The sequence below is a fragment of the Muntiacus reevesi genome, chromosome 3 (genome assembly GCF_963930625.1).
Source record: "Muntiacus reevesi chromosome 3, mMunRee1.1, whole genome shotgun sequence".
Lineage (NCBI taxonomy): Eukaryota > Metazoa > Chordata > Mammalia > Artiodactyla > Cervidae > Muntiacus > Muntiacus reevesi.
This window is the reverse complement of record NC_089251.1, coordinates 158,609,796-158,636,852: the sequence shown is the minus strand read 5'-3', so window position 1 is coordinate 158,636,852 and position 27,057 is coordinate 158,609,796. Positions and strand designations below refer to the sequence as shown.

Below are 27,057 nucleotides of genomic sequence, written 5' to 3'. Positions count from 1 at the left end.
CCCAGTGCCCGTGGTCTGAAGGCGGCGTTTGCAGGGCGTGGGGACACTCAGGAGAGGGCCTTTCACGGTCATTTACACATGCATCATTTACACGTGTGGCCAGACATGCCCTGCCCAGTGGGCGGTCAGGCTGATGCCGGGCGTGGGTCTCAGGCAAACGCACTTTGCATCAGAGACATACACAACGTTCCTGGTCTCTGGGCAAACCCAGGTGCTTCCGTCAGCGACGGCTGCGTCTCAGAGCCGAGTGTGTGTTCTCCTCAGGTCACGGCAGGGGAAGGAGTAAGAGACGGAGAAGGTGGGGAGATTCACTTCCTGTGCCCTCGGGGCCTGGGCTGCCTTGCGCCCCACGCTTTGGGGTCCCGCCAGGCCCCACCTCATCCAGTGGCAGGTGTGGACCTCTGTCTACGAGGAGATAGGGGTGGGTTGGTGGGGTGTTATCAGCCACTTCAGAGGGTTGAAAAACCACCAACTCTGCAGCAGGGACCACTGAACTTAAAACAGCAAACTCTAGACCCCTCCTTTTCAAGTGGGTCCCTCCTAGACTGTGTCAGCTCTGCATAGAAAATAGCAGGAAAATGCCTGAAATAAGAACATTACTATTCGGGGGGACTTTAAAAAAATTTAGACTGGATTAGCAAAATATCCTAGAAACAACATTACAGATGATCGTTGCCAAAGATACAGGAATCTATTTGGGATCTGGGCTGGGAATCTGGTCCACTGTCTTTTAGAAAACCCTGGAACAGCTCATCTGACTCGTCACCTAGAAACGGGCCTGCTGAGGCAGCTGAAGGGCTTCCAGAACCTGGAGGTGGAGGTGGGCCGGAGGCCAGCCCGGAGGAGGAGGTGTGGGGGGGACGTGCCCACTGCAGGACGAGCCCCACCTAAGAAGGGGGACAGCAGGTGTGATTGGAGGAGCGGAGGGTCACCTCCTACCTGCCCAGCCTCCCCTGAACCACAGGGGTGAGGCCGGGCCCGGCCTGTCTCCTGGGCGGGGGGGTGTTTGGAGAGTCGGGGGAGGGGCGGGGCCATCCCACACATCTCAGCACAAGCCACGCCTGCGTCTGCCCCTTTCGGGGGGCGGGCAGGTGGAATCGCTGCGTGTGGGGAGCACCGAGACGTGCCCAGCCTCGGGCCTGACGTGTGCTCACAGCGAAACAGGGACAGGGTGAGGTTTCTGGGGCAGCATGAGGGGGAGGGGGGAGGGTGGGGGGCTGCTCACTTCTCTGGCTTCAGGTCTCTGTAGATGATGCCCAGGCCGTGCAGGTGGTCCAAGGCCAAGGCCAGCTCTGCCAGGTAGAACTTGACGTCCTCCTCCGTGAACATCACCTGCAGGAGACAGAGGAGACAGCCTGCTTGGTCTGCCAGGTATAGAGAACAGGACACCATCCCCTGAGGCCCGCCCTGAGCCCCGAGCACTGAGCCTTGAGCCCAGAGACCCGAGCACTGAGCCCCGAGCACCGAGACCTGAGCCCCGAGCACTGAGACTTGAGCCCTGAGCCCTGAGACCTGAGCCCAGAGACCCGAGCACTGAGACCTGAGCCCTGAGTCCTGAGACCCGAGTCCTGAGCCCCAAGCACTGAGACCTGAGCCCCGACCTCTGAGCCCAGCTCTGCTCTGCAGACCATGGCCCCAACCAGGCTCTTACAGCTTCTACAACAGAAGCGTGAGTTCTCGCCGCAGTTTCGGGACCAGTGAATCCGAGGGCTCTTCTCACAAAGAGACTCGGCTTGTGGGGGGAACACCGGGCTGGGTCCCCTCCTCCAGTTTCTCTTGCCCCTCAAACCACGTGGCTTGGGAGTGTGTTTCTGAGTTTATGCTTTAATACAAGTGCCTGGGATGTTCAGTTCAGTTCAGTCACTCGGTCATGTCCAACTCTGCGATCCCATGGACTGCAGCACACCAGACCTCCCTGTCCATCACCAACTCCCGGAGTTTACTCAAACTCATGTCCATGGAGTCAGTGATGCCATCCAACCATCTCATCCTCTGTCATCCCCTTCTCCTCCTGCCTTCAATCTTTCCCAGCATCAGGGTCTTTTCCAATGAGTCAGCTCTTCGCATCAGGTGGCCAAAGTATTGGAGCTTCAGCATCAGTCCTTCCAATGAATATTCAGGGCTGATTTCCTTTAGGATGGACTGGTTGGATCTCCTTGCAGTCCAAGGGACTCTCAAGCGTCTTCTCTGCCTGGGATATACCATTTTATTATAATATAACCAGCTAAACCATGCTGTGAAAGTTGACGTAAACAGGCCTGAAAGATTTCCTGAGACTACGTCTTGAATCTCATTTCTCCTCCTTCAGACCTCACATCATCCCCCCTCGGGTTACGGACGAGGAGCTGCTGTCTCTCCGAAGCGGATGACCAACACGGATCACCAACACGACCCCCTCATGTGTTGGCAGGTGCCTCCCTCGGGGAGGCTGGTGGGAGAGGGATCCTGGCTCAGCTAAAACACGCTTGAGGCCACGGCACCCAGCAGACCTCAAGGTCATTGCCTCGCATGGTCTTCCTGTCCCTGGCGGCTGTGAGAACCAGCATGCAATTCTGTAGTTACCTCACCAGCAAGCCGGATGCTCCCAGAAAGTGTGTCTCTAGCTGCACCATGAGAAGTCAGCGTCACAGAGACCAGAAATCCATGTCACGACTGAACTCCCTCTGAAAATCAGTGCACCAGCAGAAGGCTGCCCGGGAAGCCGGGGCCAGGATATGGGTCGTTCGGGGAAACGAATGTGACAACATCAGGCTGGTGCAGGTGGAGCTCGGCCCCTTCCAAAGGGGATGCTTCCCAGCGGGGCCGGGACATGCGCCCCAAGTCCTGGACAGAAGCATCAGGGTCCCGCCAACCCTCGCCGCCCCTCCGGCCTCTGGAATCGCTTGTTTGGTCTCCACGCTTGACCGGGACCTCCTCCCCTGGCTGGGTCTTTCTTCTCTAAACTGGCCAACACACTCAGGGGGCTTCTCTGTCGTCAGATGCTGCTGACTGTCGGGGTCCCCTACGCCCGATCGTCCCCACTTCTGGACACAACCACACGGGCGTGCCTGCAGTCCAGGCTCACAGGCGCCGTTTCCCCTTCTCGGCTGTTCTTAGGACTCAGCTCAGGACGGCCTCCAAATTCAAATGACAAAGAGTTTCTCTACGGGAGTGAAACACCCACGGGGGTGAGTTCTTGAAGGAGTCAGCGTTGAGACGGACACTCATAAGGATGCCATCCAGTGGACTCGGGGAAAACAATGGAGAGAAAATACTTTTTCACGTAGGGTTGGGGTTAGGGTAACGTTCATTTCCTGTGTGTCCGTGAACTCTGAGACCCTGCTGAGCCCACGCTGGACAACTTCACTTCAACTCTGAAATAAAGGGTCATACAGGAAACTTACGTGCTCCCACTGGGAGCCATGATAGGGTTTTGCTAATCGTTGTTGCCTTTTTGGTCCAGAAGCCCAAACACAGGGTGTGTCACACTGGACGCGGCCTGGCTTTTTGTAGACGAGGGGGAAGGAGCAAACCAAGAGGCGACAGGCGAGAAACGCAACCTCAGGGATCCCGCCTCTTTGGGAACTTGGCTCAGCTGGGAGGCGGGTTAAGGGGCCAGAGACCTGCGCCCAGAGGGCTTTTGGAGAACTTGGACCTGATTCTTCAGCCATGCTTTCAATCGATATCACAAAGAGCCCGATACATCAGTTGTGCTGTGACCTGGGGGTCCCATGGGAGATGGAGGGACGGGGCAGCCTGAGGTCTCAGAGACCCCACCCGGCCCCACCGCGATCAACTGCTCACTTCAGAGTGTCAGGTGGAGTGGACGGCTCCCTTCTGTACCTGTGGGTGGTGAGGAAAGGGAGCGTGCAGCTGAACCCTCTGTTAGGCCCAGTGGGAGCCCCGCGGCTGGGGGGAGGCTGCATCAGAGGGTCACAAACCTGCTGGTGCATCATGACCAGCGCTGTCACCCTCTCCTCTGTGTAACGGAGACCGCACGGAATCGTCAGGACGAAAAGCCCAGTCACCCCTGCCTGGAGCAGGAGCCTGGGTTTTCCATCCCACGAAGCAGGGGCCAGAGCGCTTCCACGCTGAGCCGTGAGACTTTCTGGGAAGTTCCCGTCAGGGATTGGGTGTCAAGGATAAGCCCTGAGGCTGTGCAGGGGCTGGGGGTCGTGCAGGTCTCCCGTCTGCAGCCTTAACTGGACGCTCCTCCCAGAAGTGTGGTCCTTGTGTTAATAGCATCTTCCCACAGTGGAAACTGAGATGCTCTGAAATAGTCTTCCCCAGGTAACACAGACAAAGTTTCCATCTGCTCTACACAAGGACGGTTCAAGAGTTCCATGGGGGTCGTGGGAAGAGTCTCTTTTCTGAAGACCCTTCATTGGCTCAGACGGTAAATAATCTGCCTACAACGCGGGAGACCTGGGTTTGATCCCTGGGTCAGGAAGATCCCTGGAGAAGGGCATGGCCACCCACTCCAATATTCTGGCCTGGGAAATCCATGGACAGCAGAGCCTGGCGGCCTACAGTCATGGGGTCGCCAAGAGTCAGACACGACTGAGCGACGAACGCTTTCTTTGAGGACAACAGATTTCTTCTCCATGTGACTTGCTAGACTTCTTTAAAACAAGTAACACACCTATACACACATCATACACCCCACACCATCACACGTGCACATGTATGTTGCACACACACACGCCACCCAGCACACATACATGTGCATGCATGTAGACACAAACACACTCACACACAGCCCCCTCCTGCCGCCCCTCTGTGTCCCGCAGACTCCAGGCAGTCACCCACAGCTCCCCGCCCCACACCATGTACCTCTTTCGAGAGCCGGGTGAAGAGGTCCCCTCCGCGCAAGAAGTCCAGAATCAGGTAGAGTTTCCCCTCCGTCTGGAAGGCTGCGGACAGAGAGAAGTGAGAGCGTTTTGGGGTCGCAGTGCCTGGGGTGGCCGTCACTCCCTTGGGGCCAGCGCTGAGCGCTGGGAGTCCGTCTGCCTTTGGCTCAGACAGTACCGTGTAGTCATTTCAGACGCAGGCCTGGAGCGGGGCGGAGACAGCGTGGGGGGCAGCACTCAGAGAGAGGGGGCCCGTGGCAAGGAGCGCTGCCTGCACGTCTCATTAACAGTCTGGAGAATGCTTCTCTTCCTTCCCTATCCCCTGCCTCCCTTTCGTAATCACTAAGGGTATTGAAAGACACGCAGGGAAAAGGATCAGTAGGTCCCCGTGCTCTCATCACCTCTGTGAACACGGGACCAACTGGGTCTCGTCGGAGGGTCGGCTCTGCTGTGAGCTGCCTGGGGCGGGGCGGGGCGATTGGACCGTCCGGGACCACCCTGCCCTTCTATGGACCAGCTTCGGCGCAGCTCAGGGCTCAAGGATGCCCACCACCCGTTCCTCCTCTCAGGGTTGCACTGGGGCTGGGACAGCCTGCCTGCTGTGCCTGGGGGCCAGGGGGCGCGTGGCCTCGGTTTGGGCCCTGAGGGCCACAGGTACGGGCGTGCGGTCCACGGTTCTGCTCCCGCCCACCACGAGCAAGCACACGCCTCGGTCGGAGGGGCCTGCGGGCGCGTGAGGGTCAAGAGAAAGTAACGCCTGTGGCCACTGGACGGTCGGTCCAAAGTCAGCGCTGGGCCGTCACGGGGTCTGTGTCACAGAGGGGGTCTGTGTCACAGAGGGGGTCTGGCCGGAGGGGGCGCTGACAGCCCCACACACTTGGAAACTGTTCGTTTTCTGAACGTCAAGGCCAGAAGCTTCTAATGGTGGGCTTTTAGAAATGAAGGGCTTCCCTTGTGGCTCAGCTGGTAAAGAATCCACCTGCAATGCCAGAGACCTGGGTTCCATCCCTGGGTTGGGAAGATCCCCTGGAGAAGGGAAAGGCTACCCACTTCATATTCTGGCCTGGAGAATTCCATGGACTGTATAGTCCACGGGGTTGCAAAGAGTCAGACACGACTGAGCCACTTGCATTCCACTTCACTTAGAAACGTAAAGCCTCTAACTACACATCCTTTCGTCAGAGGCGTGGGGACTCCCGCGTGGATGAAAGCTCTGTCCAAGGGCTTGACCAGCAGGTGGAGGACAGGCGCCTTCTACTCAATCACCGAGGAAACGCAGAGGATGCCTAGAAAATCTCTGTAAGAGCCCAGCTCCTAACTTCTTCAGAAAAACCCCGGAGACCGGCTGAAACCACACCTGGATCAGGTCCAACACCGTGGACCAGCACAGCAGAGGCGGCCGTGTGTCGGGGAGGGGGCGGGGGGCGGTCAGCCTCCCTCCCCCGCTGGGGTCGGCGGGCACCTGCCGCGGCCCCAGGGGACCGGTCACCCCCGGGCAGCGGCAGGTTCGCGTCCACACTGGCTCTTATTATTTCCCCAACAAGCCTCTCTAAACCGTGTTCTTAGAAACGGCGGTTCTCGAGCAGAGAGCTGTGCCCTCCGCCTCTCGGCGTGTTCACGCCTTCACTCCCGACTTGGGTAAAAGTCACGGGCGCTCTCTCACCGCGCCGCCCGCCCCCGAGCCTCTGTGCCCACGAGGCAAGGGTTTGTCCCGGTTCTGCGCAAGGCTTCACCCACAGCAATCACTCAATTAGCGCTGTAAGCTTTAATGCCGTCTGCCATGATACTGGAGTCACCGTCTCGTTATCAGTAATTTGACGATCTCACTTACAGCTTCTCTGAGAAGACAGGACGGCAGAAAGCAGACAAAAAAGCCTCGGGGGGCATCACAGGTGTGTGGCCTCAAGAGCCAGAATTATTCCGTTTGAGTCTCAGCTTTCCCTTCTGAGAGATGGAAACGACAACCTACCTGGAAATAAGCTCTGAGGACTCACATCTTTAACATACCTGTCTTTACTTAAAAGGCAGGAGATATTACCATTCTGGTTTAAAGAAACTACTGAATCGTAAGCATTTTATTCTGAAACAACACAAAAATGTCATAGATTCACCCCAAGTTGGGACTTTTTTTAAAAACACTGTCCATGATGATAATTTAATTAAAGGTAACCCCTCACTCCCTCTGATTAGGTCTTGCATATGAAAACAGGGCATCTTCCTGCCCCAGAGAAGAATCTGAGATTTAGGAACTGGGGGAGACAGCCTCCCTTCCCACCAGACACGGCTGGACGCTGGGACCAGGAGGCCCTTTGACTCTGCTTCAGTTTCCCCTGATTTAGGGGAGGGTTGCTCTGGGTTCTCTCAAAAGTAGGTTATTTATCTGTTTATTTTACTCCATAATGAAGGGATTCCCAGGTGGCTCAGTGGTAAAGAACCCGCCTGCAATGTAGGAGATGAGGTTCAGCCCCTGGGTTGGGAAGATTCCCTGGAGAAGGAAATAGCAACCCACTCCAGTACTCTTGCCTGGAGACTCCCATGGATAGAGGAGCCTGGTGGGCTACAGCCCCTGGGGTCGCAAAGAGCCGGACACGACTGAGTGCACACACACACACATACCATAATGAAGCTTTACGATGAAAGGGTGATTCACTTCTGCCAGGATGTCTCTCTCCATCTTTGACCTGACTCGATCCCGAACTGCAAGACAGAAAAAAATGAAGACTTTCAAAGGCAGGATTCAGGCTCTGGAGAATCTAAACACAAAACTTTAGATATAGATAACTCCCCACATTTTTTTTTTTTTGGTCACAAACTTCTTAAACAGATACAGAAGTTTAAAGAGCAGGCTGAATGGTCACTCCTGAAGCCTCCACCTGGAATCAGCAACTGCTCACATTTGGACACATTTTCTCTCGCCCTCTCTTCCTCACACATACACACATTTTAGGCAAAAGTCTGATAATAAACCATTGACACCATGACCTTCCACCCCAGGTGCATTTATAACACACGCAGCATCTCCTGAGAACAGGACAGTCTCTTACATAACCCGAAGACCTCTCCCCCTAAGGAAACTAACCCTGAATACATAACATCATCCAATACCCCATCCACGTTCCAGTCCTGCCTTCAGTCACCCACAGCTGTTATTTTCCAACATAGGCTTCGGTCAGGGTTCACACATCACCTCAATGGTTGCATTTCCTTATTGCTTTTGCTTCTAGGATAAAATGGCCCCACATCTTTTTTTCCTTGCACTTTCTGTGGGCCTGTTTGGTTAAGTCCAGTTTTCTTGTAGATTGTCTCCGGGTGTGTCTGATTGTTGCTTTACTGATTGCTGTAACTCCTATATTTCTTATGAACCAAGGTTAGGTCTGGAGGCTTTTTAAGGTTGAGGCCAAACATTTTTGGCAGAAACACCTCCTGGGCGACGCTGCAGGCCTCAGGGTGCAGTAGACGGGGCAGGGGTGCTGGGCTGCCCTTGCTCAGTGACGCTGAATTCCACTGTGTCGAGGTGGCTAGTCATCGGTTTCCCATTGTAAAGATGCACAAGTCGCTCTGTAAGTAATAAATAGCCCGAGGCATGACATTTTGGTACCGAATGACCTGTGGGTTCCCTTACAATTCTTCACCGGTTAGCTCGTGTACGATCCTTGCTTGGGTCATGTAGGGTCACAAAACGCCCATTTTTTCATCTCTGATGGGACTAGACATCAAGAGGAACATCCCTTCTCTCATTCTTCCTGAGGATAACTATGGATTATGGATTTTTTAAAAATGAGTCTGTTGTAACAAATTACAGTATTATTCTTTTCAGTGCTGACACTGTCCAAAGTTCAGCCATCTGGGAACACAGACGGAATAAGTTTTGAGGCAAAAAATAAATTAAAAACAAACAAAGTCACTGCTTGAGAGTAAGAACAACGCCAAGATTCCCACGTGCAAACTGGTACACCCAGGGCAGCGTCGAGGTGACCTCCTACGGCCCCGCGTGTGTGAAGGTGGAAACTCCCCTCAAGAGTCCCTAAGTGTGACAGCTGCGATGACTATCACCCTCAGAATCAAGTATTTAAGTCGTTTGTTCTTGGCCTTTTGACACATACTTAAACCTGGATCTCCGGCATTGCAGGCAGATTCTTTACCGTCTGAGCCACCAGGGAAGCAAGCCCTTTATTTAAGAAGTCCTTCCCAAAGGATGGCTATAATAGGGGGAAAAAATCCCACAAAAAATGGAAAATAGCAAGCATTGGTGAGGACGTGGAGAAGCTGGCAGGAAGGTAAAATGGTGCAGTCACTGTGGAAAACCGCCTGGCAGCTCCTCACGAAGTTAACCACAGAAATACCATATGACCCAGCGAGCCCATTCCCCAAAGAACTGCAGCAGAGATTCCAACAGATCGCGTACACCCACATTCACCGCAGCGTTAGTCACAAGAGCAAAACAGGTGGAGGCCACCCAAGTGTCTACCGAGGGATGGCTGAATAAACAAAAGGGGGCTTGGCCATGCGGGGGAATATTACTCAACCCTGAAAGACAAACATTCTGACGCGCACTACGGCAGGGATAAACCTTAGAAACACTACGCTAAGCAAAGCAGGCCAGACACAAAAGGACAAACCCCGCACGAGTCTACGCGCTCAGGACTCCGGCTGCCCCAGAGAGGACGCTCTGCGGCAGGATCTGTATGGCTCCACCAGGACGGACCCCCAGCCCAAGCTCATTCATCACCTGGTAGTTCTTTCCTACTTGTTTATTTTTATGAAAGGACGGTTGCCAAGGGGTGGGGGTGGGGGTGGGGTGGGGCGGGATGGACTGGGCGCTTGGGGTTAGAAGACGCAGACAAACCGCCACATCCAGGATGGATACACAACCAGGTCCTACTGTAGCTCATAGGGAGCTACATTCACTGTCCCGAGACAAACCACAGCGGGAAAGAATGTAAAAAAGAATGTGTGTGTGTGTGTGTAACTGGGTCCCTAGTAGCTCTGACCCCAGCACTGCTGCCGCTCAGGAGAACCAACAAAGACGGGACAGGCCAGATAGTCCCCAGGGAGACGGTACGAGGAGTCGCTCCATTTCCTGCCTGCCCCGGGTTACGGACCCCCGAGGCCAAAGGAAGGGTTTCGGGAGAGGAAACAGACCCTGAGATCCCTTCCTTCAGTAAAAGACGCAGCGGATGACGGCTGGACGCCCTGAAGGGGCCCGTAAGCGGGGGGATCAGGGCGCTGCCTCTCCAAACACCCTCCCAGGCTGAGCAGGAGACCCTGGATGAGACGCACGAAGGACTGGGGGTTGCATCAGTGCCGGGGGCCCGGGGCTGCCCGCTCCCCGACCAGGGCAGGCAGGACGCCTCTCGGGGCAGCTCCTCGAGGGGAGCCTCGTCCTATGCACTCAGGCTCCTGGGTCGTGTCCTTGACCTCGCGGAGCCGGGCAGACTGGGGACAGGCCACGGGAGACGGCTGTCTGCCACCCCCGAGGAAGTCCTCTTCCGGGAGAAGCCCCCCCTCCCACCCATGGCGCGATTCAGCGAAGCAAGCAGCCAAGGAGAGGGGACGCTGTGTTCCTACACCCTTCCTGCCATCGCTTTGCAAAGCTCACGGCATGACTCCGGTTAGGAAAATCGAAACATTCTTTAAATAGGGTTGATGCTATTGTCATTGAGCTCAGATCTCTCTGGAATGAGGAGCACTGCTTAGTCACACAGCTGATGATGGTGTTCGTAATGGAAAACAAGGGTCATCATAAGCCTGGTGACAGTCAGGAAAAGACACCTTATATTCAGATTCCAAGGGGCTGTCCAGTGAAAGTGGAAAAATAAATATATATTCCCTCTCTACTTTTTACACAATAAATCCCAGGTCTATTAGAGAGGTGAGTGTTTTAAAAAGTCATGAAAATGATAACAAAGATGAATTGAATACTTATCTGAGGTTTGGGTGGGGATTTTTTTTTTTTTAATAAAAGCAATGAAAGAAATAACATAGGAAAGAGTGATAGACTCAGTGACAAAACAAATTTCCCATCTAAAAAAATAAAAAGGCTAATAAAAATTAAAAGGCTAATAAAAACTTAGAGATTATCTGAAACAAACGGCAAAAGGGCCAGGAGCCTAAATACATCATACTAAACATAATACTCTTACTAAAGAAACAGGGGAACCCCAGACGCCAGCCCCAACAGTGAACTTAACACAGAGCTGATGAACACGCCCGTCTGGGGACCCTGCTTTCACGAGCAGACTGGCCCCAGCGCATCGACTGGCCAAACGCAAGGCACTGGGTCCCGGGCGGCAGGACCAGGGAAAGGCGGGGCGCGCCCACGGCAGGACCGGGTCACTGCAGGCGGCCTGCGAGAGGGCGACGGGGCCGCGCTGCCGCCGCGGGAAAGGACAGCTGTGCCACGGAGGGCCCTTCAGACGTGAGACTGAGGGTGTGAGGCTGGCCCTCCGAAGGCGATGGGGGACCTGGGGCTGCACCTGCCGGCTTTGCCCTGCAGGGCCCACAGCCTGTCCCCTCGGGGTGGGGACCGTCACTTGGGCCACCAGGGGGGAGCGGAAGGCCTGGAACGGTGCCTCGGCCACCTGACGGGCAGCGGCAGAGCGGTCCCTCCACTAAGGAAGAAACTGACGTGACAGCAAGGGCCTCGTTTCTGATGCTGCCTCTGGAGGGTGAGGGTTCCAGGGGGTCTTCAGCCCTAAGACTGAGATGCAGAAGAAAAGAAAGGAGCCCAGAGAGATGCTTCCCTCATCCTTCCACTGTTACCAGGTCCGCGGGTTACAGAAACGATGAAACACTCACACAGCCCGAGGCGAAATGTTCCCCAACCATCTCCTCCTGGGTGGATCCAGACCAGCTCAGCACCTGGAGCCAGGCCAGCGCCTCCCTGAGATGCCTACTCTCTGCTATTCCACACGTGAGTCTGGAATCGAGCGGGGCTTGACACTGTGGATGCAAAAAACCCTCATGTTCTAGGCTATTTTGAGATTCACTAATAAATCGTAGGGGGCTTCCCAGCTGGCTCTAATGATAAAGAATCCGCCTGCCAGTGCAGGAGATGCGGGTTCAGTCCCTGGGTCAGGAAGATCCTCTGGAGGAGGAAACGGCAACCCACCCCAGTATTCTTGCCTGGAGAATCCCATGGACAGAGGTGCCTGGCGGGCTACAGTCCACCGGGTTGCAGAATCAGTCATCACTGAGCACGCGCACACACACAAACAGTAGACACTGGAGATAAATGAGCATCTTTCATACTTCAAACCACCCCCGTGGAGGATGTGGTTTCCATGGCTGCTTTTGTAACCGGCCTCCGTTAATTACACTGTTCTTACGCTACATTATATATCCTGTCGCATCATATCATTATGCCACATTGTATTCTATTATACAGACACTGTATTTCAAAAGAAAAGGAAGGTTGAGATAAAAACAAGTGTGGTCTCTTCAGTCCTGGTGAAGATGACAAACGACTCGGTAGGAGGCGACCTTAGGAAGGCCTGGATGGTGGGGGGAGGTGTGAGTCTACAGTGCCCCCCCGGGGAGCACACGGCTCTCGAACCCGCGTCTCCCGCGGTCACAGGGAGACCCAAGCTTCTTAACTGGAGCCAGACCCCCGGCTGGCGATGAACTCAGCCTCCACCCGGCTGAGTGACCACACTGGCCACCTCCCGGCTCTGTCCTCAAAATCCTGGCAGATCTGAAATTCTACCCTGAGCAGACCCAGAATGTAGAATAAAAGTTTATCTTTATGCAGGATCTTTTAGCCTTCAAAGGTCAAGTTCACAGCACAGAGGGCTTCCCAGAGGAAGCTGTGCTGCTGAACATTTGGTGATCAAACCTCTGTGCTGCCCATCACACCAGAGGAAAAAAGGGAGAAAACCTGAAACGATGAAAATTAAAGTGTCAGCCACGTTGACAATCATATCAGGCACCACTCCTCAAGATTTGCCTTTTCACTCCTCTACACCAACCTAAATTGTGGAACCAAGACTGTCACGGTTACTTAACTAACTTCTTTGCCAGAGACTCTGAGCGTTAAGTCTTCAGTCCATTATGCTTTCACATTTACAGGCATTAAAGACGCAAGCAAATGGAAAAACTTATTTCCTACTTTTTATCTACAATGTTAAGAAATACAGTTCTGGTAGAAAGGCACATATAAGGGACATCAAGGCGCATAGAACCAAGCTGAAGCACTGTACCTAAGGGTGATGCTGGCTCGGTACTTTTTGTCTTAGATCACCCGTTGGGAAAATAGCTCCCCTGGACAGTGAACACCCCAGGGACAGCGGGGTGAGGCTTCCTGATGGTGAAATGATGCCGTGTGGGTGACGGGCAAGGCTGGTCCCAGGTGCCCCTCACCTGGGAGGGGATGAACGTGGAACCCAGACCCCACCAGCTCCGAATCACGTGGTTCCAAGTGTGTGGCTTCACTGCCTTGCACCTCGATTTCCTCACCACAAAATGCAGCTAACACTACCATAAGGGCACGGAACACATGTGCTTGGACTCTTGCCTACTCCCACCCCCTCCCCCCGGAGGACTGGGCAACCACCCGAATGTGAATGAAATGACAGAAAGGAATTAGCAGGAAAATAACATCTGTTCAGACTCAGGCACTGACTGAAGCTCAGTTTCTAAGGCAGAGTTTTTAAAACAAAGCATCTTAGTGTAAGAGAAAAGGAGAGAGAATGGTGCTCCAAACACATTCTGAGGCTTGAAGCCGAGCAGGCTAGCTCTGATGTGAACGTTTTGAGATGTAGTCAGTGTCAATGGGATCCGTGCAATTCTGTCCTGTACCTGCCAATGCTCAAGGGATGGAGGCAGAGCTCTCCTTGACAAGAGGATAGAGGGGGGACAGCCCTGTGGTCCGACAGACACCCCAAGAGGCTCAGAAGGCGCCGCTGGGGCCCGCCCTATTCTCTCCCGGCCAGGCTGTTGCTGGAACCCACCCGCAGCCGCCAGGAAACACACACGAGGTGCCCAGAATGGTCTATCAGTTACTTGCTAAACATCAAGGTTTTGCCAGGACACTTTTTCCTTTAGAATCAACAGGTCACAAGCCATTTCCATCAAAGTATGGAATGTGTATCTCCTTTGGGCTTAGAAAGTTGACTTATAGAGAAAATAGCTGAAAAGTTAGGTGTGAGAACACAAGTGAAGTCCTGTCGGAAGACTACCACTGCAAAGACATACTGCATAATAAAAGCTCTCTCCAAATTATGGAGAGATGTTTCAGTTCAGTTCAGTTCAGTTCAGTTGCTCAGTCGTGTCCGACTCTTTGCGACCCCGTGGACTGCAGCACGCCAGGCCTCCCTGTCCATCGCCAGCTCCCGGAATTGACTCAAACTCATCAGTTGTCACTAAAATGAGAATTCTATGGGAGGAGCCGTCCCGGGGTGGGGGCTTGTGGTCCCCAGCAGGTGCCGGGCATCCTTGGTAACTAACTAACGTCACTGGCGGTGACCAGCACCATCACAGGCTCTTCACGGAGCTGGAGGAGCCAGGACTGGACCCAGACATACGTCTTTCTAACCAGATGGCGATGAAGGCTCAACGTTCCTCTTCCTTCCTGCCCTCCATCAGACCTAAAGCAAACCTAGACAAGAAGAGTGCAGCACACCTCCAAAGCCAGTCTCCAAGGAGAAGAGGCCCAGAAACAAAGGGAGGGCCACTGAGCCCTGTGCTGGCTGCAGCTCACGTGTGTGGATGAGTTTAACCCTCACATCAGCAGCATTGTGAGGGAGGTGCTATCACTGCCATCATCTGTTATGTAGGGGCCAGCGGTGGCCAGGAGAGGCTACCCAAGGTGGCACAGGCAGACGGAACCCCAGGGTCCAGCGTTTGTGCTCCCAGCCCCCGCACAGGGGTCCCCTCGCTGGCGGGGCACAGGGGACGCCTGTATTCTCATGCCCAGACCACATCCGGACCCGACGCGACCCCAGCACTCTGTAAGAGTCCCGCAGGGCACTCCAGCCTGCAGCCCCGGCTAGGAATCACCTTGCTAACGTGGGTGACAGCCCCCGCTGGCTGGTCACTACACAGGGGACAGAGATCCGTCCTGCTTCATCCTGGGCTCAGGCTTGGGAGCACGCGGTCTTTTCAACCAAGTTCCCCTACAACACCCTTTGGGATCTGTTATTTGGAGCTGTCACCTGCGGTAAGCCAGCGTTGAGTCACGGACACAGACACGCTGTCAGTTAGAGGCACTGAACACTCTGAAAGCCTCCTTCAGAGCCGGGGGCGCGCAGCGCCATCCGCTCGCGGGGGCCCGCGTGGGCTGGGGGCGTGGACGGGCCGAGGCGGTGCTCCCGCAGGCTTGTCACCCGTCAGCTGCTTCAGCAGTTGACATTTTCCTCAGAAATGGCGTGCTGCCTCGTTACAGAAAGAGGGGGCAGGCGCCTGACACCTCCAAACTCATTTAAAGATGAAAGAGAGCTGTCAGGGACTACTCTCCGCTTGTCAGGTTACTTGGAATCCAAACGACGACGACGCACCCTCTGCACACGGACGGTCACCCGCGTGCCTGAGAAGCAATCGGGAGGTTTACAATCATTCCCACGAGTTTCCCGCCCTCCTTCCATTCTCCCCCTCGCAAAATAACTTCACGCTTCAGGTGCATTTTCCTAGGCTGGCTGTCTGCATCCCCGACGGGTGCCTCTGTCACCCACGTTGCTTTTCCAACACATTCTTCTGATTCACTAACGAGCCTGCAAACCGGGGATGCTTTGAGGGTGGAGAACGGCTTGTGAATATTTGAACCTCTCAGGCTGACGGATGCAGAGGTGTTGGAGCCAAAACAAATCTCAAAGCCCTCTTCTTCCACATGTGAGGGGAAAGGAAATTCTAGGAAGGGCAGAAGCCCCCTCAGTCGCTCAGAGGATCCGGCCCCGTTTAGGATGTACCTGGTCCCCCTTTGATGGGTCCAATCACCAGCTCACACAAAGGACTGTTTTGTAAAACTTCTATATTTTCTCTTAGGAAAACAAGTTCTGATTGCATTTCTGGGGAAAAAAATCTGTTCTTTAGTGACGTATCATTATGAAAAGTCGAAATAGATGACATAAAATTAATGTTTGGTTTGGAAGCTGCCTTTGAAAGGAGCACAAGAAAGTGGGAAGTTTTTCTGACTTTCTGTTTATATGACCTATTCTCACAATGTAAAAGGGATTTCACATAGTCAAGCATGTTGTTCTGGAATATTATGCAAAAAAAAACCTTCATGTTATACAAAGTCAAATGTTTGTTGAAAAGTTGGAATACAGAATATAGAGATGAAAACAAATGCTCCCAATGCTGCTACGGCTGTTTTTGTTTTGGCTCATTTCCTATAAGTGTGACATATATTCAGTATTTGTGAACACACAGGCATCTACCTGTACTCACAGAGACACTCATGCTTTTATTAATAGCAACATCTCAATTGTTCTGTAACACAGTTTCATATCCGGCCTAATCCGTGTAACCTTGTATCAGGAGCACTTTCTCAAGGACACTGGATTGGATTATAAACAAATGTAGAGACACCTGTACCCAGGAGGCTAAAACCACAGAGATGAGTGTTTGCACAGGAGCTAAGGGGTCCAGGCTGAGATCGACGGATGGGCTGAACAAGGACCAGCGGATGGACACACAGCTTCCCCTGTGGCTCCCATTCTCTCCCACCTTTCCGTCTTCCTTGGGGGCAGGAGGAACGATGTGATGGGAGGAAGAACAGTTACCAGCAGAGAGGGCGGGAGCAATGCTAGGTGCTGGGTGCCTGCTGCTGAGGTTAATGGGCTCTGCCGACGGAGGGGAGATGGCAGGGGACCTCCGGGAACACTCGGCCGGAGGATGACCTAACACGGCGCCTGCTTCGACCTGCCTGCGTCTCCAGCCACAGGGAGCTGCCCGCTCTGTGTCTAAGAGAGTGAACCTCTACGCGTTGAGGATGAAAGTGTGGGTTTTCGCAAATGGCCATGTCATGCAGCAGCTGTTCATTTCTAAAAATAGCAGCTTTACTGGGAAACATACACCCCTCAATCCTCCCAGCTAGAGCATGCAACTCAGTGGTTTTCAGAGCACTCGGCCTGTGCAGCCACCACCACAGTCAGTCATAGCACATTTTCATCACCCCTGAAAGAAACCCACGGCCAGTCACTCGGCCCTGTCTCCCTAACCCCCCAGCCCCAGCAACGATCCAGCTACTTTCTGTCCCTGCGGATTCGCTTCTGCGGGATATTCGTCTAAATAGAACCCTGCAACATGAGCAACGCTGTGACTGGCTTCTTTTTACCCAGCACTTTGTTTCAAGGTTCATCCAGGCCATACGATGCATCAGTATTTCATTTCTTTGGATTGCCAAATAATTCTCCACTGTATGGACATACCATGCTTTATTTATCCACCAGTGGATGGATACTGGGCGCTTGTCCACTTTTGGGCTCCTGTGAATTGACTGATGTTGCTGTGAACACTCATGTACAAGCTTTTGTGTAGATCTATGTTTTCATTTTTCTTGGTTATATACAAAGGATTGGAATAGTTGAGTCACATGCTAACTCTGTTAACTTTTGAGGAAGTGCCAGGGAAGCTGTTCATTTTCTAGACATTCTGATGATCCGGAATTAACAAATGTCTAATTTGACTTTCTATTTCTATGAAACTACTGTTTAGTGATGAGATTATTTTATTTATAAAGTGAGGGATAGAAAGTCAAGAGCTGCTTTATTTTCTATACTTCTTTTATTAACAACAAATGATTCTTTAAAGTTATATTATTATGGAGACCTTGGCCAAGTTCAACTGACAAACAATTTTAGAAATGTTATTACAGCTACAAAAAAAAAATGTTCACTATAAGTAGCATGGCTTAAATTATGTGGCTGAATTAAAAACTCCAGTGTCTAAAATAAACTTGAATGCCTACATCACAGACCCCAAAAACTTCTGTGTAGAAAAGAATTATTGGGACAGTTTGTTAGAAAAGTCAAGTTTTAGGCTCTGCCCCTAAGAGATTATGATCTAGTAGGTCAGGAGTGGGGACTAGGAATTACTTTTAACAACGTTCCTCAAATACGCACAGGTGATTCTGATGCAGGCTCCAGTCTGGCCAAAGTGTGCAGTTTCCATATTTTCTTCATGGGCCATACTGACAATGTCACCCTGATTCCTGTTTTCTATAGAAATTCTTTTTAATATCTTAAGTCTCACGCATCTTCTAAATCCTTCTTGAATGAAGAATTTAGAAAAAAATTCTTTTCTTCCTTTCTACCTAAGACGTTTAGGCCTCAGTTCAGTTCACTTCATTTCAGTCACTCGGTCGTGACTGACTCTTTGAGACCCCATGAATCGCAGCACGCCAGGCCTCCCTGTCCATCACCAACTTCAGGAGTCCACTCAAACTCATGTCCATTGAATCGGCAACACCATCCAACCGTCTCATCCTCTGTCGTCCCCTTCTCCTCCTGCTCTCCATCTTTCCCAGCATCAGGGTCTTTTCAAATGAGTCAGCTTTTTGCACCAGGTAGCCAAAGTACTGGAGTTTCAGCTTCAGCATCAGTCCTTCAATGAACACCCAGGACTGATCTCCTTTAGGATGGACTGGTTGGGTCTCCTTGCAGTCCTAGGAACTCTCAAGAGTCTTCTCCAACACCACAGCTCAAAAGCATCAATTCTTCAGCACTCAGCTTTCTTTATGGTCCAACTCTCACATCCATACATGACCACTGGAAAAACCATAGCCTTGACTAGACGGATCTTTGTTGGCAAAGTAATGTCTCTGCTTTTTAATATACTGTCTAGGTTGGTCATAACTTTCCTTCCAAAGAGCAAGTGTCTTTTAATTTCATGGCTGCAATTACCATCTGCAGTGATTTTGGAGCCCCAGAAAGTAAGGTCAGCCACTGTTTCCACTGCTTCCCCATCTATTTCCCATGAAGTGATAGGACCGGATGCCATGATCTTAGTTTTCTGAATGTTGAGCTTTAAGCCAACTTTTTCACTCTCTTCTTTTACTTTCATCAAGAGGCTTTTTAGTTCCTCTTCACTTTCTGCCATAAGGGTGGTGTCATCTGCATATCTGAGGTTATTGATATTTCTCCCGGCAATCATGATTCCAGCTTGTGCTTCTTCCAGTCCAGTGTTTTTCATGATGTACTCTGCATATAAGTTAAATAAGCAGGATGACAATATACAGCCTTGATGTGCTCTTTTTCCTATTTGGAACCAGTCTGTTGTTCCATGTCTAGTTGTAACTGTTGCTTCCTGACCTGCATACGGGTTTCTCAAGAGGCAGGTCAGGTGATCTGGTATTCCCATCTCTTTCAGAATTTTCCACAGTTTATTGTGATCCACACAGTCAAAGACTTTGGCCTAGTCAATGAAGCAGAAATAGATGTTTTTCTAGAACTCTCTTGCTTTTTTGATGATCCAGCGAATGTTGGCAATTTGATCTCTGGTTTCTCTGCCTTTTCTAAAACCAGTTTGAACATCAGAAGTTCACGGTTCATGTATTGCTGAAGCCTGGCTTGGAGAATTTTGAGCATTACTTTACTAGCGTGTGAGATGAGTGCAATTGTGTGGTAGTTTGAGCATTCTTTGGCATTGCCCTTCTTTGGGATTGGAATGAAAATTGACCTTTTCCAGTCCTCGGGCCACTGCTGAGTTTCCCAAATCGCTGGCATATTGAGTGCAGCACTTTCACAGCATCGTCTTTTAGGAGCTGAAATAGCTCAACTGGAATTCCATCACCTCCACTAGCTTTGTTCGTAGTGATGCTTCCTAAGGCCCACTTGACTTCACATTCCAGGATGTCTGGCTCTAGGTGAGTGATCACACCATTGTGATTATCTGGGTCGTGAAGATCTTTTGTGTACAGTTCTTCTGTGTATTCTTGCCACCTCTTCTTAATATCTTCTGCTTCTGTTAGGTCCATACCATTTCTGTCCTTTATCAAACCCATCTTCGCATGAAATTCTCCCTTGGTATCTCTAATTTTCTTGAAGAGATCTCTAGTCTTCCCCATTCTATTATTTTCCTCTATCTCTTTGCATTGATCACTGAGGAAGCCTTTCTTATCTCTCCTTACTATTTATTCTTTGGAACTACATATTCAAATGGGAATATCTTTCCTTTTCTCCTTTGCCTTTCGCTTCTCTTCTTCTCTCAGCTATTTGTAAGGCCTCCTCAGACAATCATTTTGCTTTTTTGCATTTCTTTTTCTTGGGGATGGTCTTGCTTCTTGTCTCCTATACAATGTCACGAACCTCTGTCCATAGTTCTTCAGGCACCCTGTCTATCAGATTTAGTCCCTTAAATCTATTTCTCACTTTCACTGTAAAATCAGAAGGTATTTGATTTAGGTCATACCTGAATAGTCTAGTGGTTTTCCCCACTTTCTTCAATTTCAGTCTTAACTTGGCAATAAGGAATTCATGATCTGAGCCACAGTCATCTCCTGGTCTTGTTTTTACTGACTGTATAAAGCTTCTCCATCTTTGACTGCAAAGAATATAATCAGTCTGATTTTGGTGTTGGCCATCTGGTGATGTCCATGTGTAGAGTCTTCTCTTGTGTTGTTGGAAGAGGGTATTTGCTATGACCAGTGCATTCTCTTGGCAAAACTATTAGCCTTTGCCCTGCTTCATTCTGTACTCCAAGGCCAAATTTGCCTGTTACTCATATATATATATAATTTTATCTATGCATTTACTCTCCTGTCTTATTGGCTATATGTGGTTCAAAAATATATCTTATTTAGCAACTAGACAGGAAGTGTCCTGAAGGTGAACCAGTGAAGTTGCTCAGTTGTATCCGACTCTTTGCAACCCCACGGACTGTAGCCCACCAGGCTCCTCCATCCATGGGATTTTCCAGGCAAGAATACTGGAGTGGGTTGCCATTTCCTTCTCCAGGGGACCTTCCCAACCCAGGGATTGAACCCAGGTCTCCCACGTTGCAGGCAGACAGCTCACCTTCTGAGCCACCAGGGAAGCCCCGCCCTGAAGGCAGAGGACGACATGTTTTGTACTGCCCCTTCCTCACAGGTGCTGAGGACGTTGTGATACCAGACCTGAAAGTCCAAGAGAGACCTGCCTCGGCATCTGCGAGCTTTGCAGGCCCCAGAGCCCTAATCACGACCTCTGCTGCCCTTGTCGGACGTGCTTCCCCACCGCACTGGAAAGCTTCCCAGGTGGTGCTAGTGACAGAGAACCTGCCTGCCAGCGAAGGAAACGTAGGAAACACGGGTTCGACCCCTGGGTCGGGGAGATTCCTGGAGGAGGGCACGGCAATCCCGTCCAGTGTTCTTGCCTGGAGAACCCCATGGACAGAGGAGGCTGGCGGGCTGCGGTCCACGGGGCCACACAGAGTCGGGCATGACTGAGGGAGTCTGCACGCCCCACAGGAAAGGCTCCCCGCCGTGGGATTCCCCATGAGCCGGATCGATGTGCCCTGTCTGGTCTTCAATCTAATGTGTTCAGTGCCCTGCCAGCCCACAGAACTGTTCTAACAAGCCCCCCACATTCTCCCTGGAGCCAGGGCTCACCCAGCCCTCCTGTTTCTACACAGTCTGCATCTCACAGCCCCTGCGACTTGCTCCACACCTGCCGGGAGCCCCGTGCGGCCCCATGTGGTGGGTACCCTCCCCCCGTGAAGAGCGTAGGTGGGTGACAGGCTCCGCCGTCTCACCGTCCAGACCAGGTGCTGTGCGCTCAGCCTTCTCTCACTCTTTAGGACCCGAGATCCCTCCCTCACCCCAGGAGGTGATCAGAGCAGAGGGAGTTTGTGCTCCATTCTATGTGTTATTGGCTACATGACCATGCACTTGGAACAGAGGTTTCAAATAACAGCTTATTTTGACCTGTGTTATGTGCACATTCTTGGCCGGGAGGTAGGGTGCGTAGGAGGAGTTCAGAGGGAGGGAAATCAGGTGTTGGACTGAATTTCTAAAACCCAGTTGGCGGACGAAAGAGAAATAAAACAGTTGTGAGTCACATTTTGTTTAAAACTGAGCAATCCAGCCTGACGGACGGATTCAGGCTGCTTTGTCGCCCAATACAGCCGCAACAACCTGCTTCTGCTCGCCTCCTCAGCGCTCCTTCCCCCAAATGGCATGTCACAGCCAAGCATATGTGGAGGGTGGTATTTACACAATATGGCTTTCCCTCCGAAGGCTGTGCACGTTTTCTAGGGAGATGCTAAATATTCAGGGACATGTTTGCATTGTGTATTATCCATCAGAGTGACGTGTCAACATGCAGAAGTCAAGCAACCCTGGACAGGATGGCTGTATCCCCCATAACAAGCAGAGGATAAACCACAGTCAGGCACATCTCGCCCTCTGCAACTCCTCACCTTTCAGGGTGGCCTTCTTAAGAACCTTCATTGCGTAGAGCTGTCCAGCATCTGACCCCTTGACTTTCCTCACCAAGAACACCTAAGGAGAGAACACAGGACATCTGCAGTTGTTAAGACGGCAAACTCGTTTTCCTCATTTGATCTGACAGGGGGATACACTAGGGAGTGTGGGAAACCCCAATAAAATAAATATGCTATAGGAAAAACATAAATGTAACATCTCCTCCAACGTCTAAAAAGTTTCATCTAATTTAGTACAACCCTATGAGGACCCATGTTATGTGTTCACCTTAAGAATTATACTTATTGTGGGCACCATTCTCTTTCTGTGAAACACTATATCAGAGGCAATTGTTGTTGTTCAGTTGCTAAGTCGTGTCCGACTTTTTGCAGCCCCATGGACTGACTGCAGCACGCCAGGCCTCTATGTCCATCACCAGCTCCTGGAGCTTGCTCAAACTCACGTCCATTGAGTCGGTGATGCCATCCAACCATCTCATCCTCTGTCGTCCCCTTCTCCTCCTGCCCTCGATCTTTCCCAGCATTGGGGTCTTTTCCAGTCAATCAGCTCTTCGCACCAGGTGGCAAAGAACTGGAGCTTCAGCTTCCGCGTCAGTCCTTCCAATGAATATTCAGGACTGATTTCCTTTAGGATGGACTGGTTTCATCACCGTCCTGTCCAAGGGACGCTCAAGAGTCTTCTCCAGCAGTTTGACAGCAATCAGTTCTTTGGCACTCAGTCTTCTTCATGGTCCAACTCTCACATCTGTATATGACTACTGGAAAAACCACAGCTTTGACTACATGAAACTTTGTCAGCAAAGTGAGGTCTCTGAATTTTCATGCACCGTCTGGCTTTGTCAAAACTTCCCTTCCAAGGAGCGAGTGTTTTATAATTTCATGGCTGCAGTCATCTGCAGTGATTTTGGAGCCCAAGCAAACAAAATCTGTTACTGTTTTCATTGTTTCCCCATCTATTTGCCATGAAGTGATGGGACCGGATGCCACGATCTTAGTTTCCTGAATGTTGAGTTTTAAGCTAGCTTTTCCACTTTCTTCTTTCACCCTCATCAAGAAGATCTTTAGTTCCTCTTCACTTTCTGTCATTAGAGTTGGTTTCATCTGCATATCTGAGGTTGTTCATATTTCTCTCAGCAATCTCGATTCCAGCTTGTGATTCATTCAGCCTGGCATCTCCCATGATGTCCTCTGTATGGAGGTTACATAAGCAGGGTGACAATATACAGCCTTGATGTACTCCGTTGCCAATTTTGAACCAGAATAGCACCTTCTTTTGTAAAATCAGAACACTTGTTTAGAAAACCAAACTCTCTTCATAAGTTTTCAGGGAGATAGACCACGTGGTTTATTGCAAATATGCCCTGTAAATATCTACAGCAAAGCCTCCCCTGAGAGTCCCTGCCAGACAACACTGGACAGACTCGGACCCTCAAGAAGCTAGGTTCTCTCGTTTTCCTCATCCATGTTTTAGCTTTGAGTAGCTGAAGTTTACAGACAGAGCTGGTTCTAAATGGCTCTTACCTATTCTCATGTGGACACTTAACATTTGCTGGAACACATTTTGACATGTTCTGTGGGGGAAAAGCAAGAAGAAGAGACAACCGTTTGAGAGGCTAAGCTTAAGAGTCACACTCATAATTGTTGAATGAGGTTAGTGAAAAACCAACCAACCAACCTAGGGTATCCAGCAGGGAAGAAAAGCACCTTCTGTGCAGATAGAAAAGGTAGTGTCCAGTTTTTCTAAGAGGACTTCCCAACAGATGCAAACCGCTGCGGTCATGACAGACACCCACACAGAGGACGCGCGTCCAGGAGGCAGGGGTGCTGCCCACGTGTCCCTGACGGGGGCCCTCACCGGCCTTCTGAGACGAGAAGACCGGCCTCACAGACACACGGGGTCCCGGCTCCAGGAGTTCACGCCCAAGTGTGGGGCTGTGGGAGGCTGCATCGTCACCCCCCACCCCAAACACTCAGGACACGGGATGGCGGTGGGGGAGCAGCGGCCTGACGGCAGCGCAGAGCAGTCTGCCCTGACCACGGGAGACACGGCCCTGCCCTTGGGAGACACGGTCCCGCCCCCTGGAGACACGGCCCCGCCCCTGGGAGACACAGCCCGCCCCTGGGAGACACGGCCCCGCACTCGGGAGACATGACACGCCCACGGGAGACGGGCCCCGCCCACGGGAGACGGGCCCCGCCCACGGGAGACATGACCCGCCCCCGGAAGATGCGGCCCCTCCCACGGGAGACAAGTCCCGCCCCTGGGAGACACGACCCCGCCCTCGGGAGACACGGCCCCGCCCATGGGAGACGAGGCCCCGCCCACGGGAGATGCGGCCCCGCCCACGGGAGACATGACCCGCCCATGGGAGACAAGTCCCGCCCTTGGGAGGCATGACCCCGCCCCCAGGAGACACAAACGGCCCCGCCCCTGGGAGATGAGGCAGGTCAGGAGGTGTCAAGCAGAGTAGGGGGATGGCCTCCTCGCATCAGCTCCCGGGGTCACCACCTGCCCATCAGCTGCCTCCGGACCCGGGACTCCCCACCCCGCCCCTTCGTGACCCTGTCACCCAGGGCCCCGGGGACACCCAGGCCAGCAGGAGCACCCCTTGCCCTCTGCCCAGCAGAAAGGAGGGCAGAGGCGGGCAGGACAGTGTCGCTCCCGGGACAGACGCTGCCCCTGGGGCCGAGAATCTAGCAAATCCCGGGCGACGAGAAGTAGGCACGCTCCTCGCCCGGGTTCTGGACGAGTGTCCCTGGGAACCCTTACCATGGGAGGCGTGGGCCGTGCCTCTGTGCATGAGTGCATCACACAAGTGTTTGCTTGGCCGCGGGGCCCTGGGCCTCTCTGGGCGCCGGGTCTCCTGTCCCAGCCCAGAGAGCTCCGTCTGGGAGCTGGTGAGGAGCCTCCCGACAGGCGGGCAGAGCTGTGGCAGGAGTGCCCAGGGGGCCGTGCGGAGAAACCAGAGCATTCCCACGTGGGCCCTTCTCCTCTGCCCGTGGGATTTCCCAGGCAAGGATACTGGACTGCGTTGCCACTTCCTTCTCCAGAGGAGCAGAGAATACCGTCTACTAAAGTCCACGCTGAACCACATTCACGTGGCAGCTGACCAGTACAGTTCAGTCTGTGTGGGAGTCAGTCACTCAGTCATGTCAGACTCTTTGCGACCCCAAACACTGCAGCTCGAAAGGCTCCTCTGTCCATGGGATTCTCCAGGCAAGAGTCCTGGAGTGGGTTGCCATTTCCTTCTCTGGGGGATCTTCCTGACTTAGCAATCCAACCCAGGTCTTCTGCATTGTGGGCAGATTCTTTACAGTCTGAGCCATAGATTCAATTTACAAGATGTCAAACCTTGCAGAGACGTCTTCACATAAGCCTTCTTTGTTTATTGCATTTCAGGTTTTAAAAATGAGATGATGGGTGGTAATGGCTATATATATAGGGATTCCCTAGTGGCTCAGACGGTAAAGAATCCACCTGCAAAGCAAGAGACCTGGGTTGGATCCCTGGGTTGGGAAGATCCTCTGGAGAAGGAAATGGCAACCCACTCCAGTATTCTTACCTGGAGAATCCCATGGACAGAGGAACCTGGAGGGCTGCAATCCAGCGAGTTGCAAAGAGTCGAACACAATTAGAGACTAAATCACAAACACAAAAATGGCTGTTCATATTTATCTATTTTTAAAAAGACTTCTTTTATTTTCAAAAGACAGGGAAAAAACCTTATTCTCCCAATATTTGTCAGGCTCCTGCCACACGCCAGGTCCTAAAGAAGTGAGGCCGGAATGGTCCTACAGCCAGCTGAGCAGCTAACCTTGAGAGACACAGCAAAAGACAGTATCGATCAACTTAAAAGGTGGATGTAACAGAGTGAAGATGTGGGCTCTGTCCACTCAGGGAGAGCTCTTTTGTCCACAGCATCCTGAACCTCTCGCCTCTTCCTTCTTACCTGACCCAGGAACACATCCTGACGCAGGGAAATAAGTTCCCAAACAACCCGTCAATCTCGGCAAAGACAGAGGCGGCATCTCTAGCACTTAATCCAGGTGACTCGTCACGACCTCCCTCGTTTTATTTTTGGAACCCTTCTCCAGCAGCTCAGCCGCGACTCTGCAAAACCTTTCCCCGAGCCATGTGGAGACACAGCCACCTCCCCGTGAGGCAGACGCATAGGCACTGGCTGAGCTGGGGAATCTCCAGTTAATGGAGGTTAAGCATCTGCAGGAGATGCCACTGCCTCTTCCTTTATTTATCTCCATTTACTTGCTTTACTTTTATTTATCTTACTCTTTATTTTATTTACTTATCTTTATTTTATTTACTCTTTATTTATCTCTTTATTTATTAATATCAGAAGATATTAATCTTCTATGCTTTATTTTTTATGCTTCGTATAATTATGGCTTTTTCCCCACTGTTCATGGGGTTCTCATGGCAAGAACACTAGAGTGGTTTGCCATTCCCTCCTCCAGGGGACCACGTTCTCTCAGAACTCTCCACTGTGACCCCTCTGTCTCCATGGTCCTGCATGCCACAGCTACTAGCTTCATTGAGTTACGTGAGCCCCTCTGCCATGACAAGGCTGTGGAGGAGTACAACAAGGGTGCATATTGTCACCCTGCTTATATAACTTATATGCAGAGTACAGCATTCGAAATACTGGGCTGGATGAAGCACAAGCTGGAATCAAGTCTGCTGGGAGAAATATCAATAACCTCAGATACACAGATGATGTCAACTCTAATGGCAGAAAGCCAAGAGGAACTAAGGAGCCTCTCGAGGGTGAAAGAGGAGAGTGAAAAAGTTGGCTTGAAACTCAACATTCAAAAAACTAAGATCATGGCATCTCGTCCCATCACTTCATGGCAAATA

At 51.8% G+C, this 27,057-nt stretch overlaps 1 protein-coding gene across 6 annotated transcripts in view; it reads right to left on the bottom strand.

The window, feature by feature from the left end:
• The window catches only part of RPS6KA2 (ribosomal protein S6 kinase A2), a 331,320-nt gene that overhangs the window by 61,958 nt on the left and 242,305 nt on the right, over positions 1–27,057 (bottom strand). For all 6 annotated transcript variants that reach the window (XM_065930995.1, XM_065930997.1, XM_065930996.1 and 3 more), the window contains 4 exons: positions 22,161–22,242; positions 7,446–7,526; positions 4,813–4,892; positions 1,226–1,332 (listed from right to left, as the gene is read on the bottom strand). In XM_065930995.1, coding sequence (XP_065787067.1) covers positions 1,226–1,332; positions 4,813–4,892; positions 7,446–7,526; positions 22,161–22,242 — 350 coding nt within the window. The remainder of the gene's footprint in view (positions 1–1,225; positions 1,333–4,812; positions 4,893–7,445; positions 7,527–22,160; positions 22,243–27,057) is intronic.